General features: G+C 44.9%; 1 protein-coding gene and 1 long non-coding RNA gene across 2 annotated transcripts; both read right to left on the reverse strand.

The window, feature by feature from the left end:
* Positions 1-441: 441 nt before the first annotated feature.
* Positions 442-4,843, reverse strand: LOC142256262 (uncharacterized). Its single transcript, XR_012727506.1, has 3 exons — positions 4,732-4,843; positions 1,835-1,890; positions 442-519 (listed from the first exon to the last, which is right to left on the reverse strand). It is a non-coding gene; the product is annotated as an uncharacterized LOC142256262 (long non-coding RNA).
* A 3,344-nt stretch (positions 4,844-8,187) lies between these two features.
* LOC142255730 (sialic acid-binding Ig-like lectin 14) lies at positions 8,188-17,347 on the reverse strand. The gene is made up of 4 exons (XM_075327187.1): positions 17,271-17,347; positions 10,143-10,514; positions 8,244-8,546; positions 8,188-8,198 (listed from the first exon to the last, which is right to left on the reverse strand). Exons 1-4 carry the CDS (start codon positions 17,335-17,337, stop codon positions 8,188-8,190), a joined length of 753 nt encoding a protein of 250 aa, XP_075183302.1. The 5' UTR covers positions 17,338-17,347.
* Positions 17,348-18,363: the final 1,016 nt, after the last annotated feature.

Raw genomic sequence — 18,363 nt, forward strand, 5'->3', positions numbered from 1 at the left:
ATCTATCTATCTATCCCTCTATCTATCCCTCCATCCATCTAGCTATCCCTCTATCCATCCCTCCATCCATCCATCCATCCATCCATCCATCTATCTATCTATCATCTATCTATCTATCTATCTATCTATCTATCCATCTATCTATCCCTCTATCTATCTATCTATCTATCTATCCCTCTATCTATCTATCTATCTATCCCTCTATCTATCTATCTATCTATCTATCATCTATCTATCTATCTATCTATCTATCTATCTATCTATCTATCCCTCTATCTATCTATCTATCTATCTATCTATCTTTAAAAAAGATTATCTAACTTGAATAATAATGTAGTATGGAGTCATTGTATTTATTTAAATTTAAGAAAAAATACATTACATTGAATTTATGAAAAACAAATTAGTTATGAGGAGCAATGATCGAACATTTAGAAAATTCACTTGTAAAATAGGAAGTTCTTCAAATCATTATTTCCTTATGTTGTAGTAGGGGTTGTCCTGCTGTCCCATTAGTTCCTACAAAACAAAAGTTTATTGTTTTCAAAACTCAAATTTCAATCATATTTGCAATATTCCTTAGTATCTATCTATCTATCTATCCCTCTATCTATCTATCTATCTATCTATCTATCCCTCTATCTATCTATCTATCTATCTATCTATCCCTCTATCTATCTATCCCTCTATCTATCTATCTATCTATCTATCTATCCCTCTATCCATCTATCTATCCCTCTATTCATCTATCTATATATATATTTTTATATATATATATATATATATATATATATATATATATATATATATATATAAAAAACTATCCGTCTATCCCTCTATCTATCTATTTATCTATCCCTCTATCTATCATCTATCTATGTATTTATCTGTCTAACTACATTACCTGCCCATTGTGATGGCTCAGCATTTGGCCATTTGTGTGGGGGTGAACTTTTCTTAATTAGGCCAGACATATGGGTCCTATTGTTGTTAAATCAAGAGATATTAACCATTGTCTCTTCCCAGACTCATTAGAGCCTTGTTGTCAGTAAATGTGTATTGCCTCTGCCCCACTGACTGCAAAGTTTAGAGTACAACATTATGCATGAACTTTAGACCAATGAGAGAGCAGCCAACTCCACCAATCCTGTAAGAGAACTGAGTGGTATAAAATGGCCTTGTTTCTGTCAGCAGGGTTAGACTCTACATGACCCCAGCTGGAGAGCTTCAGTTGCAGCTCTGGGAATCGATGAAGTGCTTCACTTAAGGATTCTACATCATTCAGCCAAGAAACTTTGGTTGCGACTGAGGAAAAACAGAACTGCTTCACTTCGAATATTCTATAGGATTTCAGCTTAGGGTCCATCTGAAGGTTTATAGAACTGCTTCCTAAGCTTGCCGCTATGTCTTCTCAATGAGTGCCCACCAAAAGCGGGGTGTTGCTGGACTAAGATAGTTGGCACTGGAAGTCACAAAGACTCTAATCCTTGGTTGGCCAGCGGAAGGGTGGGACTTTGCTGCTTCTACCATCTTGTTTTCTTGTTGAGAATGTACAGAATGTTTTTGCCTGTCGGTGAACCAAAAAATTCCTAGCAGTGTGTGGATCACTCACCCTGTGTTCCCTAAGTAGGCTTTTGCCCACGAGAAAGGAGTGCAAGCGTTCAGTTTCGTGCGGTCTTTATAAAGACAGCCAACCAGTGAATGAGAACACCCACTGACCCTCATGTCTGCACACCCATCTATCTGAGAGTATAATCACAGTTGAGTCTCTTTTATAATCATCCTTGAGTGAAATTAATGTAAATGTTATATTTATATGGAGTTGCTTTGATACCTGATAAGTAGATTCTGTTCCTTGTATGTTTGGTTCATTATTATTCGATCCATTTCCTAGAAAATATAACAAAGTTTTGCGATCAACATAGAAGATAGATATTCATAAAATTGTGCAATATTGTAAGTACTCTACACTGAATTGGTGAATTACATCCTGATCTGCACTCACCTACAGTTTTCTTCCTACTGCTGCTCCATTTTCAGTGGTTTGGCTGTAGCGTTGAGTTCACGTCAACAGCTTAGACCACTCTGTTATGCTCTCAGGGTAACTTATTTGAAAAAATAGAGCCTAATTCAAAACCTCTGTATCTGTCCCTACTGGTTCATGTACAGACAATTTTCTAGCTGCACAGTTCTGTGCAAGCTGGAACAATCCTGATCACAAACTAGGAGATGACAACTCGGACCTGGCTGCATGAAAGGCCGTCGAGCATTTCTTGCACCTCCTTAGGAAATGGTAGAGGTGCTGAACTTTATAACCCTGAATAAGGAAGGCATGCTGAGATAGAAGAGATGCTAGGTGAGAACACATAAAACACAAATGCAGAGTAGAGAAAGTAAAATACCACTGTGAAGGTCCAGTCACACTAAGCAACTTACCAGCGATCCCAACAACGATAGGGATCGCTGGTAAGTTGCTAGGAGGTTGCTGGTGAGATGTCACACTGCGACGCTCCAGCGATCCCACCAGCAACCTGACCTGGCAGGGATCGCTGGAGCGTCGCTACACAAGTTGCTGGTGAGCTCACCAGCAACCAGTGACAAGCCCCCAGCGCTGCGTGGAAGATGCTGCGCTTGGTAACTAAGGTAAATATCGGGTAACCAACCCGATATTTACCTTGGTTACCACCGCACGGAGCTACACGTGCAGAGAGCAGGGAGCAGCGCACACTGAGCGCTGGCTCCCTGCTCTCCTAGTTACAGCACACATTGGGTTAATTACCCGATGTGTGCTGCAGCTACATGTGCACAGAGCAGGGAGCAGCGCACAATGCTTAGCGCTGGCTCCCTGCTCTCCTAGTTACAGCACACATTGGGTTAATTATCCGATGTGTGCTGCAGCTACATGTGCACAGAGCAGGGAGCAGCGCACAATGCTTAGCGCTGGCTCCTTGCTCTCCTAGTTACAGCACACATCGGGTTAATTAACCCGATGTGTGCTGCAGCTACATGTGCACAGAGCAGGGAGCAGCGCACAATGCTTAGCGCTGGCTCCTTGCTCTCCTAGTTACAGCACACATCGGGTTAATTAACCCGATGTGTGCTGCAGCTACATGTGCACAGAGCAGGAGCCGGCACTGACAGTGAGAGCGGCGGAGGCTGGTAACAAAGGTAAATATCGGGTAACCAAGGACAGGGCTTCTTGGTTACCCGATGTTTACATTGGTTACCAGCCTCCGCAGAAGCCGGCTCCTGCTGCCTGCACATTTAGTTGTTGCTGTCTCGCTGTCACACACAGCGATCTGTGCTTCACAGCGGGACAGCAACAACTAAAAAATGGCCCAGGACATTCAGCAACAACCAACGACCTCACAGCAGGGGCCAGGTTGTTGCTGGATGTCACACACAGCAACATCACTAGCAACATCGCTGTTACGTCACAAAAGTTGTTCGTTAGCAGCGATGTTGCTTAGTGTGACGGGGCCTTAAGAAAGAAAAGTCTCCTACAACTTGACCCTTGGCAGAAGAAAAGAATAAGATAGACAGACAAGACAGCAGAGAAAAAAAAATGTATGTGGTCTCTTTCTGATGGACATAAATTATAGACCGTATGACTGGAACGCCAAATAGAATACACATTGTAAAGACCAGGGAGGAGAAGGTGTAAATAGCCACACCGGCAGTGTGATAAGACAGACTATATAATGAATGGAAACACTTGCTGGCAGAAAAAGTGAAACAAAAGGTAAAAGATGGTCAGCACTTTAACAGAGACTGAATATGTTGTGGCTCAGCAGAGAAAGAAGCTCATCAAAGGGTTGAAAGATCAAATCCTAAAGGGGGCTTTACACGCTGCTACATCGCTAACGATATATCGTCGAGGTCATGGTGTTTGTGACGCACATCCGGTGTCGTTAGTGACATCGCAGCATGTAACACCTCTGAGCAACCTAAAACGATTGCAAAAGAGGTAAAAATTGTTGGTATTGTAGAGGTCGCTCCAAAACCAAAAAATCGTTGACAGGTGAGTAGCGAGGTTGTTTGTCGTTCCTGCGGCAGCACACATCGCTATGTGGGACACTGCAGGAACGAGAAAACTCACTGTACCTGGGTCCCGAAAGCAATGAGGAAGGAAGGAGGTGGGAAGGTTCTTCCGCCCGCTCATCTCCGCCCCATCTATGCTATTTGGCGGCCGCTTAGTGACGCCACAGTGACGTCGCTATGACGCCAAATGCACCTCCCCCTTGAAGGAGGGATTGTTTGGCGGTCACAGCGACGTCGCTGAACAGGTATGTGCATGTGACGCTGCCGTAGCGACAATGTTCACTACTGCAGCGATCACCACATATCGCACACACGACGGGGACGGGTGATATTGCGCACGACATCGCTAGCAAACGCAAGCGATGTTGCAGCATGTAAAGCACCCATAAGGCATGACAGACAGCTGCAGTCAATCACTTAGCTCGGCAGCTTGTTCTATGTGCAGTCACTAAGCTCAGTGATTGGTGGCAGCAGTGATATAAACTGTCAATGTGACTTTGCTATTGCAGCCAAAATACTGAGACCAGAGCAGCAGTAGTGAGTCAATGGTGGAGCAGGGGAAGGGCTAACTCTATCTGTATTTGTTATTCATATATCGAGGTTCATTTTTGTAAAAGTGAAAAATGTTGATACAATATTTCACCTGTATTAATATCCAAGAAAAAAAAATCTGTGACTTCTTCATTTTACCTAATTGTCTTTTCTTCACATGTTTCTTAAGAAAACAATACGACCCCAAAATGATCAGAATCAAGATGACAATGTTACCAACCACCATCCCAGTAATAAAGATGGAATCCGCAGATCTGCAAACTGTGAAGAATAGCGGAAAATTAGAATGTAAAAAGTCAGCGACGCATGGGTATCTGAAAGACGCACTCCAGACGGAACACAGACCTTATGTTATACTTAATACAGAATGTAAAGGGATGGAGGATGAAAGAAGAGGAATTTATGGGGCACAAGAAAGAGAATAATTATGTCCAATGGCTATTTAATTAACAAAGTAATGTAAACTTATTCAATTAATTATATCAACCGAGGACAATGATGACAAAAAGGAGAATTATCACACAAATATATTTACCTGGACAAGAAATCGTCTGAGCTGGAACAGTACAAGGAGAAATAAAATATATATATATATAAATTACAAATTTTTCACAAAAGCACAAAGTTTACAATGTCTAGTAATTTTAAAAATGTATTTTTATGAAAACACTTTACTCAGAGAAGCAGGAAAATACTGGAGGAAACTTGCAGATTGTTTATATTTTATTGTATAGTTCTTACCCTGTTTCCTTACATTTCCCCTTCCTATTGTTTTCTTTTACCTTTCCTTTGGAATACTTTAGCCTTTCTTATTACCTCCTTATTTACTTTTATAACTTTTCATTCTTCTCTACATTCTTTGACTTCTTTCTTTTTTTTCCTTACCTTTTATTTTGGCTTTCACTCTTAATTTTCTTTGTACTTTATCTTCTTTTCATCCCTTTGAGTTGTCCTTTAAAATATTTGCTTTATTTCTTTTCTTTCCGTCACCCCTTTTTCATTTTCTTCACCTCTTTTTCCCCAACTTTTATCTTCTCCTTATACATTTTTCCCATTCCCTTCACCTTCTTTCTATTGCCGTCAAGCCTTTTCCTTTTCCATGGCCTTCATTTCTTTTTCCCAACTTTTATGTTCTCCTTACACATTTTTCCATTCTCTTTACCTCTTTTCTTTTGCCGTCAAGCCTTTTCCTTTTCCATGCCCTTTATCTCTTTTACCTGAATCTATGTCTACTCCTTACACATATTTCCATTCCCTTCATCTTCTTTCTATTGCCATCAAGCATTTTCCTTTTCCATGCCCTTCACCTCTTTTTCCCCAACCTTTGTCTTCTCCTTACACATTTTTCCGTTCCCTTCACCTTTTTTCTAGTGCCGTAAAGCCTTTTCCTTTTTCATTCCCTTCACCTTTTTTCTATTGATGTCAAGCCTTTTCCTTTTCCATGCCCTTCATCTATTTTTCACCAACCTTTGTCTTCTCCTTGCACATTTTTCTATTCCCTTTACATCCTTTCTATTGCCATCAAGCCTTTTCCTTTTTCATGCCCTTCACCTTTTTCCCCAACCTTTGTCTTCTCCTTACACATTTTTCCATTCCCTTCTTCTTTTTTCTATTGCCTTTAAACCTTTTCTTTTTCCATGCCCTTCATCTATTTTTCACCAACCTTTGTCCTCTCCTTACACATTTTTCCATTCCCTTCATCTTTTTTATATTGCCTTCAAACCTTTTCTTTTTCCACTCGCTTCATCTATTTTTCACTAACCTTTGTCTTCTCCTTACACATTTTTCCATTCCCTTCACCTTTTTTCTATTGCCGTTAAGCCTTTTCCTTTTTTATTTCCTTCAACTCTTTTACCCCAACCTTTATCTTCTCCTTGCACATTTTTTCTATTCCCTTTACCTCCTTTCCATTGCCATCAAGCCTTTTCCTTTTCCTTCATTTTTTTTCCTCAACTTTTATCTTCTCCTTACAATTCCCTTCATCATTTTTCTATTGCCTTGAAGCCTTTTCCTTTTCCACGCCCTTCATCTCTTTTTCCCCAACCTTTATCTTCTCCTTACAGATTTTTCCATTCACCTCTTTTCTATTGCGGTCAAGCCTTTATTCCTTTTCCTTGACCTTTTTTTCCATTAACCTTTCTTCTTTCCCCTCAGCAGCTTTCCATTCCTTTCACCTCCTCACTTTCCCTTACCCTCTTTTTATTCCTCTTTTCTCTCTTTCCTTCACCATGTATCATTTCCATTCCTCTATTTTTCGTTCTTATTTTTTTCCAACCTTTTTTTGAATTTCACTTTCTTCTTTCACATTTCTTTCACCATTGTTTTACATTCTTTTCACCTCTTTTGTATATCTTTCCCTTTATTTCACATCTCTCATTTTCCTTTCATCTTTTTGCCTTTTGGTTCACCTTCTTTTCTTATATTCTTAAAAGAGAATCGGTCAGCAGCTTCTTGCTACCTCATCTAAGAGCAGCATGATGTAGGCAATAGATGTTGAATCCAACAATGTATCACTTAGATTACTGGCTGCAGACGTTCGGACACAATCAGAATTTTCAGATTTAGCCATCTAGCAGAGCTGAGAAAGCATTGACAGTAAGGTGCTGCAATGCCTGCCTGGATCCACGGACTCAGACAGGCTGTAACGGACAGGCTAGAGGGAAGACACTCACCAATCAGGACCCCCAGAACCCTGAAACTCTTTAACCCCTATACAGGGATTTGGAATTATACAGGGCCCAAGATGATCACTACCTGTGGAGGGCTGCAACCTGGAGAGTAGTCGTCAGGCAGGGTCAAACCAGGAATTGCAGAACAGGGACAGAATCGGCAGGCAAGGACGTAATCAGAAAACAAAGCAGAGGTCAAATGCGGATTGGGCAGTGAGGTACATAAACAGCAGGCAGAAGGGTAGTCAGAAAACACGCAGAAGTCAGCACACAGGAATCAAAATACAAACAGCACAGGAACCAGGAATACAAACTATCTCTGGCAGTGGTGACATGATAGGAGGGGGAATAAGAAGGGCGTGGTGTCTTCCCATTGGCTGCAGGTGAATGATGGCAACTTCAGCTGGAAGACACACGCCACCTACTGTCTGTCAGTGGTACTGCAGGTTCCAGGGAAACCCAACCTAGTGGATGAGTAGAGCCTGTGCTCAGCAGAGTCACAGGCACCGACTCCTCTCCCATCACCAGCACTATCCATGGTGGGAACACGGCGTCGCCTGGCGATCAGAGCAGAAGTCGCAGGAGCGGACTCTGGTGGGGACATGACAGGTGCCAATCAGAGGAGGGAGTGTGCCAGATTGTTGTCTGAGCAATGAGAAGTCCTGCTGGTTAAACTAACATAGCAAATAAAGAACAGATCGGACCTTGACACGACAGGCATCCCTGAATTCTATGTCTAAACCCTTTCAGCACGCTATCTTCTGCTTACAAAGCAAAAAACCTGCTGACAGATTCTCTTTGACCTTCTTTCCTTTCCTTCCCTTTACAATTCAGATACCTTTGGAGGGAATTTTTTTTACACTCCAGTATTGTGATTTTTATTTCTACCTATTGTAGAACACTTTCTGATTAGGATACAAGTTTCTTATCTGTATTCTAAACAATGAGATCACAACAGTTGTAATGATTTCTAAGACTTACCTTTGACGTACAGAGTGATGTTACCACTGGTGGTCACGTTACTTCCAAAGGTGACTTTACAGGTGAGTAAAGACTTGTCATCCTCAATCCATGGAGTAAAGGTAAGACTGGCATGATATGACATTGTGCCATCTTCATGCCTTTCTATATATCTCTTTGTCGTTCCATATTTTTCAATGTTTCCTTCCCATGTGATAAGCGGAGACTTCCCAGAACATCTTCCAGGACTTGTGCAATTCAGTGTCACTTCTTCACCTGCAGCCATCCTTCCCAAGGGAGATATCGCTGGTTTATCTGATAATTCTAGAAAACAATTATTAAAGGGTATACAAAGTTAATAAAATGGGCATAACGCATCATTTTAAGATCATAGCCATCTTTTCATTAGAAAAATACAATGAGTGCACAATTTCTCCAGATGACAACCTTCTCTAGCCAAAACGCTTCCCGATCTGGGGATATATGTAGCACACCTCAGTTAAGCTACCCAAAAAATGTTGATGACAATAACGCAATTTGCAATTTTAACCCATTACGATTTTGCGTTTTTCGTTTTTGTTTTTTGCTCTCCTTCTTCTGAGAGCCATAACTTTTTTTTATTTTTCTATCAATCTTGCCATCCTGAGGGCTTATTTTTTGTGAAATGAGTTTGTACTTTTAAATGAAACCATGAGTTTTACCATATAGTGTACTGGAAAATAGCAAAACAATTCCAAGTGCGGCAAAATTGCAAAAAGGTGTGATTGCATGATTGTTTTTCAGATATTTTATTCACCGTCTTCACTATATGGTAAAACTGATGTATTGGTGTGATGCCTCAGGTCAGTACAAGTTCGTAGACACCAAACATGCATAGGTTTACTTTTATCTAAAGGGTTAAAAAAATTCAGAAGTTTGTCCAAAAAGTAGCGCACTTTTTGCGCCACTTTCCACGACCCTTAACGTTCTCATTTTTTTGGATCTGGGGCTCAGTGATGGCTTATTTTTTTGCGTTTTGAGCTGACATTTTTATTGGTAAAATTTTTGCACAGATTCTAAGTTTTGATCGCCTGTTGCATTTTGCGTGAAATTTGCGCCAACCAAAAAAACGTAATTTTGGCATTTCGAATTTGACTACTGCTGCACCATTTACTAATCAGGTTAATTGATTTTATATTTTTATTTTATTTTATACCAAATTTGTGTATATTTTTTTAAACATTTAATTTTAAATGGGGCGAATGGCGTGTGATTTGAACTTTTAGGTTTTTTTGAATCTTTTTTTAATTTTTTAAAACTTTTTTTACTCTTTTTTTTATTTTACTAATACCCTTAAGGGACTATAAGAGCAACAGTATGATTGCTCATTCATTTCTGTTGATCAGCGCTGCACAGCGCTGATCAGCAGAAATGCTGATCTCCTGTTACAGCCGCTGCTCTACTGGCTATAACAGGAACTACGTCCTGATAGCAACAGGAATCATCATATAACTCATCGCTACCATGGCAACCATTGGCTCCCTATGACCACATCACGGGGCCTCCAATGGCGGCGAGGAAAGGCGATTTCCCTCCCATGGCCATTTAAATCGCGCTGTCACATTTTGACAGCGTGATCTACGGGGATAACAGATGAGGGTGGATCGTGGCTCCACCCATGCCTGTTAGCCGCATATGTCTGCTGTTCAAATTAGCAGCATTGTGCAGGTTTTGCAGCCCACTGACTGCAGCAGCCGGCGATGATTACCCCTTCATGATTTAGGACATACCGGCATGTTCTTGGTCGTGAAGGTTTAAAAGTGTTTTGTTACAGATTATTGGCAAAAATTTGCTGACGAGGTTCTGCAGTTCCCACCATGTTCATATATTCTTTTATCGATTCCTCTGAGTGTTATATTACTTTCATAAAAATCCACTTACCAATCACATTCACTCTGACCAACGGATTCCGAAAACTGTAACTTACTGACTGGTTTTTACTGTCTTCATGTCTAAAGAAGTAGGAGCCGTCATCTTCCATTTTGGCATTATTTATAGTCAATGTGCAGTCTCCTTCATCAGGATTTCCCGTCAGATGAAAGTTTTGTTTAATCACATTTCTTGATTTAACATTAGTGGCTACAAATGTAACTGGATTTATAGGATTCTTCAGCCAAGAACCCCAAGAATTCTTGAAAACATTTTTCGAGCTGGCATTAAATTGGCAAGGAATGGTGACACAGAGACCTTCTTGGACACTGACGGTAGAAATAACCTTGATGGAGTAACCAGGAACGTCCTCAAACATGAAACCTATTGAAAGAGAAATGAAGAACATCATGTTGAAAGATACTTCCATATTCATCAGAATGTCCATATTCTCAAAGAAAACTAAGTATTTCACTTGTTAGAGCAGATGTTTTGGCTTCACAGCTGATCTTCTGTGATGCCCTGGCAAAACCAGGTAGTCACAGATAGGCCCCCGCACAACACCTTCCCTCATTCAGGTAACACACAGCCGACCTGAAACCGTAGTCACCCCCCCCTTAGGGAAAGATGGACACACCAGTGGGCGGGACCAGGCAGTTGGGAATGCCCACCTAGGGGTCTAGACAGCCCGGGGTGGGAAAACAAAGAGTCTAATCTAGAGTTCAAGTTGAGAGGAGTGAGGCTGGGGCTAGGTGTAGTCCCAGCAGGAGGAGAAGCTCAAGTTGAACGGTGCCAGGGTTGGAGCCCTGGTGCCTTTGGTGGGTGGCAGACGGTGGTCTCCGTCAGCAGAAGACGGGAAGATGGCTCGGCAGATCCGAGGTGGACCAGGACAGGGTTGCAGCCCGCCGGTACCGACACGGAGAACTGACCCGGAAACCATAGCACAGAGGGGGTAGTCGGACCCTGAAGCCAGGACCGAAACCAGCGGCCTAGCTAATTAACCTATTGAGGGTAGGATTATAGGTGCTGTACCACCCAAAGACCCTAAAGAAGACAACAGCCTACCGATAGGGATAAGGCCACTGCCAGGGCCCATAGATCCCACGGGCCAGCGTCTGGGGGCATGGCCCCTTAGGCCACAGCCAGCTGGGAGCGGACTCCTGAGTTCTAGACCAAGCAGTCCACCATACACAAACAAGTGCAGAGGGAAAAGGACAGCAACCACCAGCCCGGGTGGGGGACCTGAATGCAACCGGCTGCGGCGGCCGGCTACCAGTACCTTGGTTTACCAAAAGACTTGTGTGATTTATTTGCTGTGAGTAACCAAACATCCCCTCGCACGTCCGGGCGCACCGGCCCTTGCCATTGCCATACCCTGCACAAAGACACTGGGTCCCGGGACAATCATCCCTACCCATGGAGGGGTTAACATCCAGCTGCCACTACATCTCCCCCGGGTGCCCCACAACAGCAGCAGTAGTGTCCCACTTCACTTCACCACACACCGTGGATGGTGTCACGAACTTAATACGGCCAAGCCCGTACATCTATGTCCCCCTTTTTATTCGGCGTGTCCGCGTGACCCCCGGGTCCGGAGGATCCCTTGAGCCACAGACACACACAGCGGGTCCGAATCCGAGCAGCGGCGGCTGCTGGTACGGGGGCAGCACACCCCGAAACTTGCCGTCACGAACAGGATTCAAACCCATCCACCTACCTGGTGGAAGTGTGCCTTGAATTGGACAGTCAGCGATGATTCGTTGAAAAATTTCAAGAAGTCGCCATTTTTGCTGCCATTTTTAGGCGCAAAAACTACAGCCCAGCGTCTTCTTCCTCGAGAAAGTGCGCGAAAACGAAGCCCCGCCCCCTGGGAACACTGACGGAAGGTAAATCCCGAGGCCATAAAACGAAACTAACTAGCCGCTCAGAAGAGTGCTGGCAAAAGACCAAGGGGGGCGGGTGAAGAGTTTGCAGCATGTGACCCGCGCTGATAAAGGGCAGAGACACCAGGTCTCTGCCACTTTCTTGTTCCTGGATGCCGACAGAGGAAGATGGCCGAACAGTCTGGCAAGCCAATCATGGAGAGATTTGTGCCCGGAACAGCCAACTGGGTGGAAGCCCAGACAACGCGGATGTGCCTCAGAATACAGGCTCAGGCCAATGTGATGATAGGGTGACAGGCGGCCGAGATGGCGAAACTAGCTGCTGCCGTTCAGGCCCGTGAAGTGGAGGCAGCCTTGGAGGAGTGGATGAGTGACCCATGCCCCTATGTCCCACTGGGACCGGCCCACCAAGCTGAGGAGCCCGGTCTGCCCCCGTCCACCACGCTGCCTCCATCGCTGCCCGCACCTGCAGCTGACACCTCGCTCGGTCCGCTGCCACATGCAACGGCAGCGGTACCCATCCCATCTGCCTGTGAGGACCCGCCAGCGAAGTCTTCAGGCCACGAGCACTCCACCGATCCCGCACTCGCACCAGCTCCAAGCCAGACCACGTCCCGGCAGATGTCCCGTCCGGTCCCGAGCCAAGCCGCAACCTTGATGACATTGCCCCCGGAGAAGGCAGCGCCCGCGATAATGATGGCCCCGGCAGTCCACCCAGCCGCAGCGGAGGCAATCCCTGACTGGAAGTCAGCACCACCAGAGACGCTGACCGCTCCCAAGCTCCCAGCCTCGGCTGAGGGACAGTGGGGATGCACCTACGGGGCAGCAAAGCGGGCCATGACACAGCGGAACCATCCATTGCCAGTGGTGCCAGTCGTAGCCGCCACGAGGGAGTCCGGCTGGGCCCAGCCCCCGTGCAGGTGGAAGTTGAGCGTGAAACAAGTGCTCTGTATTGGGAACAGCAGCGGCGCCAGCTGAACAAAGAAATTGCGGCCCGGGAGAAGAGAAAGGCGGAGGTACTGTCCCGGACCTACACAGAAAAGGACCATCTCCAGCTGGGCGCGGACTCCTGAGTTCCAGACCAGGCAGTCCACCATACACGAACAAGTGCAGAGGGAAAAGGACAGCGACCACCAGCCCGGATGGGAGACCTGAATGCAACCGGCCGTGGCGGCCGGCCACCAGCACCTTGGTGTACCAAAAGACTTGCATGATTCATTTGCTAACGAAACATCCGCTCGCACGTCCGGGCGCACCAGCCCTTGCCATTGCCATACCCTGCACAAAGACACTGGGTCCCAGGGCAACCATCCCTACCCACGGAGGGGTTAACATACAGCTGCCACTACATCTCCCCCGGGTGCCCTACAACAGCAGCGGTGGTGTCCCACTTCACCACACACCGTGGGTGGCGTCACAAACTTAATACGGCCAAGCCGTACATCTACGTCCCCCCTTTTATTCGGCGTGTCCGCGTGACCCCCAGGTCCGGAGGATCACTCGAGCCACAGACACACACAGTGGGTCCGGATATCCGAGCAGTGGCGGCCACTGGCACGGGGGCGGTACACTTCCATCTCTTACAAAGCAATTTAAGCTGGTGTCATGGATAGTCATTTTCAATCGTACAGTATGGAAATCTGTCTCTAATCACAAAAGTTAGGTATCTCATTTTTCTAACCATGAGCCTATTTTTTGTCAGCGAGCCTTGCACATGCCACTGATACCATGACTACCAAATGCCTTCTCTGAGTACTATACAAGGAGACATCACTATTACATATAGAATAAAAGATAGAAGGTGACATGGAGATAACCTGTATCACAAACATCCAGGTCAGAGCTACCTCTTAGCATTCAGTAATATATTATTGACAGCAGTGTAAGCAGCCTCTTCTTACAGAAGAATGATCCAGCTGAGTGCAAACGGTGATTTATTTGTGCATAGTCAGACAGTGCACAGATGACTATGCACGAATAAATCACCATTTGCACTCAGCTGGATCATTCTTCTGTTTATGGCTTTGCGGCCAGGGCAGGGCCGGTGTCCGAGACTAAGGAACGGTGAGGTCAGCTGGCAGTGAGTTGGATTATCTGCAGGCTCTTCTTACCTCATCATCCCTGGTATACCAGTTAGATTGTATACACAGGGTGGACAGCAGTGTGAACAGTCTCTTCTTACCTCAGAATCCCTACTATACCAGTGTTAGATTGTATAGACAGGATGAACAGCAGTGTGAACAGTTTCTTCTTACCTCAGCATCTCTGGTATTCTAGTGTTAGATTGTATAGACAGGATGGACAGCAGTGGGAACAGTTTCTTCTTACCTCAGCATCTCTGGTACACCAGTGTTAGATTGTATAGACAGGATGGACAGCAGTAGGAACAGGCTCTTCTTACCTTCTCTTATCACTTGTATACTGGTGTTAGATTGTATAGACAGGATGGACAGCAGTGGGAACAGTCTCTTTGTTACGGTTGCTGTGGCTCTGGAGACTATGTCCGGATTTCTTGCTACTGCACATGTGCAAGCGCTGGAGACAATGTCTTGGAGCCATTGCACATGTGCGGGTGACATCATCGCTGACACGAGGTCACATGTCTCTGACACCTTCTAAGCTGATTGGCCGCTGGTCATGTGCTTGTGACACGTGGTCACATGTCTCTGACACCTTCTATGCCGATTGGCCGCTGGTCATGTGCTTGTGACGCTTTGCTCGGTGATAGGCCAGCGTGACGTCATTGCTGTCATTCTGGCAGCGGATTGGCTCTGGTGTCCTCCATCTTGGATGAGGCACAGAGTCTATATAAGACCCTGACGCACGCCGCCCGGCGCTCAGTCCTCTTGGTTCATGCATGAGGGTAGACGCCCTGTGCACGTACCTCTAGGCATCTCTCTGTCTATGTTAGGTGAACGCTACCGGCAGGGTAGCATTCTTGTACCTTACAGCTTCGGCTGCGGTTCGTATCTTTACCTCTTAGTGGACTGGACATAGGCAGGTGCCTGAGGCACATGGTTCGGCTGGGCCTTGTGATTCTACTCGTAGGTGGACGTTGCCGCTAAGGTAACGTTCCTTATACTGCATCTGGCAGTTGTTCGTATCCTCGCACACTAGGGGAGCGAACAGAGGTAGGAGCTTTGTGCGGCTTATGCTGCTGTCCATCTCTTTTGCACCACTAGAAGAGCGGACCTAGGCAGGTGCCATATCTAGTGGTTCGTGTCCTCGCACACTAGTGGAGCGAACGCAGGTAGGAGCTTTGTGTGGCTTACGCTGCTGTCCATCTCCTGGCACCGCTAGAGGAACGGACCTAGGTAGGTGCCATTTCACACTCACTGCTTTTGTCTCTGTGACCATTAACAGAGACCATACCACACACCCTCCAAGTAAGGGAGGAATTGCTTTATTTACTAATTATATTCCTCTGTGAGTTTAACAGCGGTATTGCACTCTGCACTTGTGCTATTACTATTTACAGTGGCACACTTATATACCCCTTATCCTCTGCCATAGTCTGCAGCAGAGTCTTTGCACGATGGACCATGACTGTCTGATATTCCTTTGGGTTTTATTATCAGACAGCCCCCCGTAACATTAGGACTGAGCCACGAATCGCCTAACCCTACCTACCGCTTCCCAACATAGACTTATGCCGCAATGAGGCTCTAACATGGAGGTATGCTCTGACTGAGCAAATGTGAAGACTGCGCCCCTCCATGTTGTCTCCAGCCCCTTTTATAACCTGGGTCCACCCCAAAGCCAGGTTGGAACCACCAAGGTTTAATAGCAGAGTGCCATGTCATCAGTGACGTCACCAGCGGCCTATCCGGAACCACCACGTCATTGATGACCTCATGGCAGCCACGCCCCAAACACTTCACCAGTCATCGTCTGACAACCAATGGTGAGGTGCCAGATCATAGGGGCGGGCCTCTGCGAGCCAGTCCGGAGTTGCCACGTCATCAGGACATCTGACACCCTCTGGCCTATCAGGGCCTGCCACCTCACGGACATGCCCAGTGAAGTCCTTCCCGGACTTTCCCTCCAATGCACTAAGTGCCTGAGCATGCTCAGTAGCCTGGACAACAGTCTTAGAAATCAGACTATCAGCCTGAGCATGCTCCGTAGGCACAACACAGGACTTAGACACAGCACGCCGTCCAAGTACCTGTGCAAAGAGGCTTTTCGCACTAAGTGTAGGAGCATGCTCAGTAGTCCGAACCGAGGACTTAGCCTGAGAAATGGCACTATCAGGCTGAGCATGCTCCCTAGGCGAAACACTGGACTTAGGCTCCGGCTGGGGTAAATCAGCACACGCATGCGCACTAGCCGCCTCTGCACACTTAGACGTGGAGGTGCAAGCAGCCAGCTGGACGACCCGAGGCACGGACAAAAACGGCAGCCGGCGCCTGGGCGCAACTGGAACCTCAGCAGGCTGCCTGCGGTTATGGCGGCGCCGATTCGTAACACTCTTCTTACCTTCTTTTATCACTGGTATACTAGTGTTAGATTGTATAGACAAGATGGACAGCAGTGGGAACAGTCTTTTCTTACCTTCTCTTATCACTTGTATACGTGTGATAGATTGTATAGACAGGATGGACAGATGTGTGAACAGTCTCTTCTTACCTCAGCATCCCTGGTATACCAGTGTTAGATTGTATAGACAGGATGGACAGCAGTGTGAACAGTCTCTTCTTACCCACTCTTATCACTTGTATACTAGTTTTAGATTGTATAGACAGGATGGACAGGAATGTAAACATTCTCTTCTTACCTCAGCATCCCTGGTATACCAGTATTAGATTGTGTAGACAGAATGGACAGCAGTGTGAACAGTCTCTTCTTACCTCAGCATCTCTGGTATTTTCAGTATTAGATCAAATAGAAAGGGGGGACAGCAGTGTGCACATCCTATTATTTCCTTACTACCCATGGAATCTCCAGTATTAAATCAGCTTGATCCCTTTAACAAATAATTTTATCCCTTAAAAACCCCTTTAAGGAAAAATTACACGTATAATCTTTACAAAGACATTCAAACTTATCATAAAGACTGGACATTTAGTAAGTCCCATTATTGAATTCCACTGCTTCTGTGATGACCAATGGCGCTCCCAATAATTTGTCAATGGGCTGATCGATACTAGTGCAATGTACAAACATCATTTCTTTACTGATCACTAAGAAGGTAAAAGTAACTTCTCCCGTCACATCTTACAGGTAGGATTTTGTGAAATATTAAAAAAACACTTACTTTTCAAGAGTAGAGAAAGGAAAATGGAAAAAGTGACCCAAATGTCAAAGCCGCTCATCTGCATCATCCTGATACGGAGATTACTACTCGATTGTATAAAGTGTTCTCTCATATGATTTTTTTTTTCTAAAAGTTTTCATCAACTTCTCCTTTTTCTTTATTTCCTGCATTTCTTCATTTCTTTCTTTCACAAATGTCCACCTTTAACTTTTTACCAATCAGTATGACTTCACTTTCTCTTGCTGCACATTTATAGCATTATCATAGCATGAGAAACGTAAAATTTACTTAAAATCAGAAAAAAGATCAAATCTTCTTATACAATGGTAGATTAAAAAAATAATTCCCAGCAGAATGCAAAAAAAATAAAAATAAAATTCCCAGCAGAATGCAAAAAAAATAAAAATGGATTTTATAAAACCTTAGTATGGATGAGTGGTTTTTATGCAGCATGGTGTAAGATGATCTCTGGTAAAATCTTGAAGGGGAGATATGTATCACTGAGATTGATAGCCTCCATGATATAGACCTGGAAACTGATGCCAGCATGTTAAATGCTGAGAGGGTTAAGAGGCCATGACAAGGTTGGGTTTCTGTGAACAGTCTAAGAGATGGGTGGATGGCTGTTCACATGTCTCCAACCTAGGGCATGGTCCATGAGGTAGAATGTAAACTTGTGAGTTCATTAAAGTGTATGTGTGTGGAGGTGTGCAGACCTCCAGTAGTGTTACTCTTGGTAAAGACACATTATTCTGAAGGGCGGACATTTTAGGTGTCTGTGTGTGGAGGTGTGCAGACCTCCAGTAGTGTTACTCTTGGTAAAGACACATTATTCTGAATGGGAAGACATTTTAGGTGTCTGTGTTTGGAGGTGTGCAGACCTCCACCTGTGTTACTCTTGTTAAAGAGCAGTTTCTATGCAGCACAGTGTAAGATGATCTTGGCAAAATCTTGAAGGGGAGATATGTATCACTGAGGTTGATAGCCTCAGTGATGTAAACCTGGAAGCAGGTGCCAACATGTTAAATGCTGAGAAGGGTAATAGGCCATGACAAGGCTGGGTTTTTGTGAACAGTCAAAGAGATGGGTGGGA

Source organism: Anomaloglossus baeobatrachus, chromosome 11, assembly GCF_048569485.1.
Source record: "Anomaloglossus baeobatrachus isolate aAnoBae1 chromosome 11, aAnoBae1.hap1, whole genome shotgun sequence".
NCBI classification, from domain to species: Eukaryota; Metazoa; Chordata; class Amphibia; order Anura; family Aromobatidae; genus Anomaloglossus; species Anomaloglossus baeobatrachus.

Excerpts from the sequence above, each read along its gene's own strand:
- LOC142255730 (XM_075327187.1), bottom strand. The coding sequence starts at position 17,337 with ATGATGCAGATGAGCGGCTTTGACATTTGGGTCACTTTTTCCATTTTC. Across the intron at positions 10,515-17,270 it reads CCTTTCTCTACTCTTGAAAA|GTTTCATGTTTGAGGACGTT; the intron begins GTAAGTGTTTTT and ends CTCTTTCAATAG. Across the intron at positions 8,547-10,142 it reads GGTCAGAGTGAATGTGATTG|AATTATCAGATAAACCAGCG; the intron begins GTAAGTGGATTT and ends ATTGTTTTCTAG.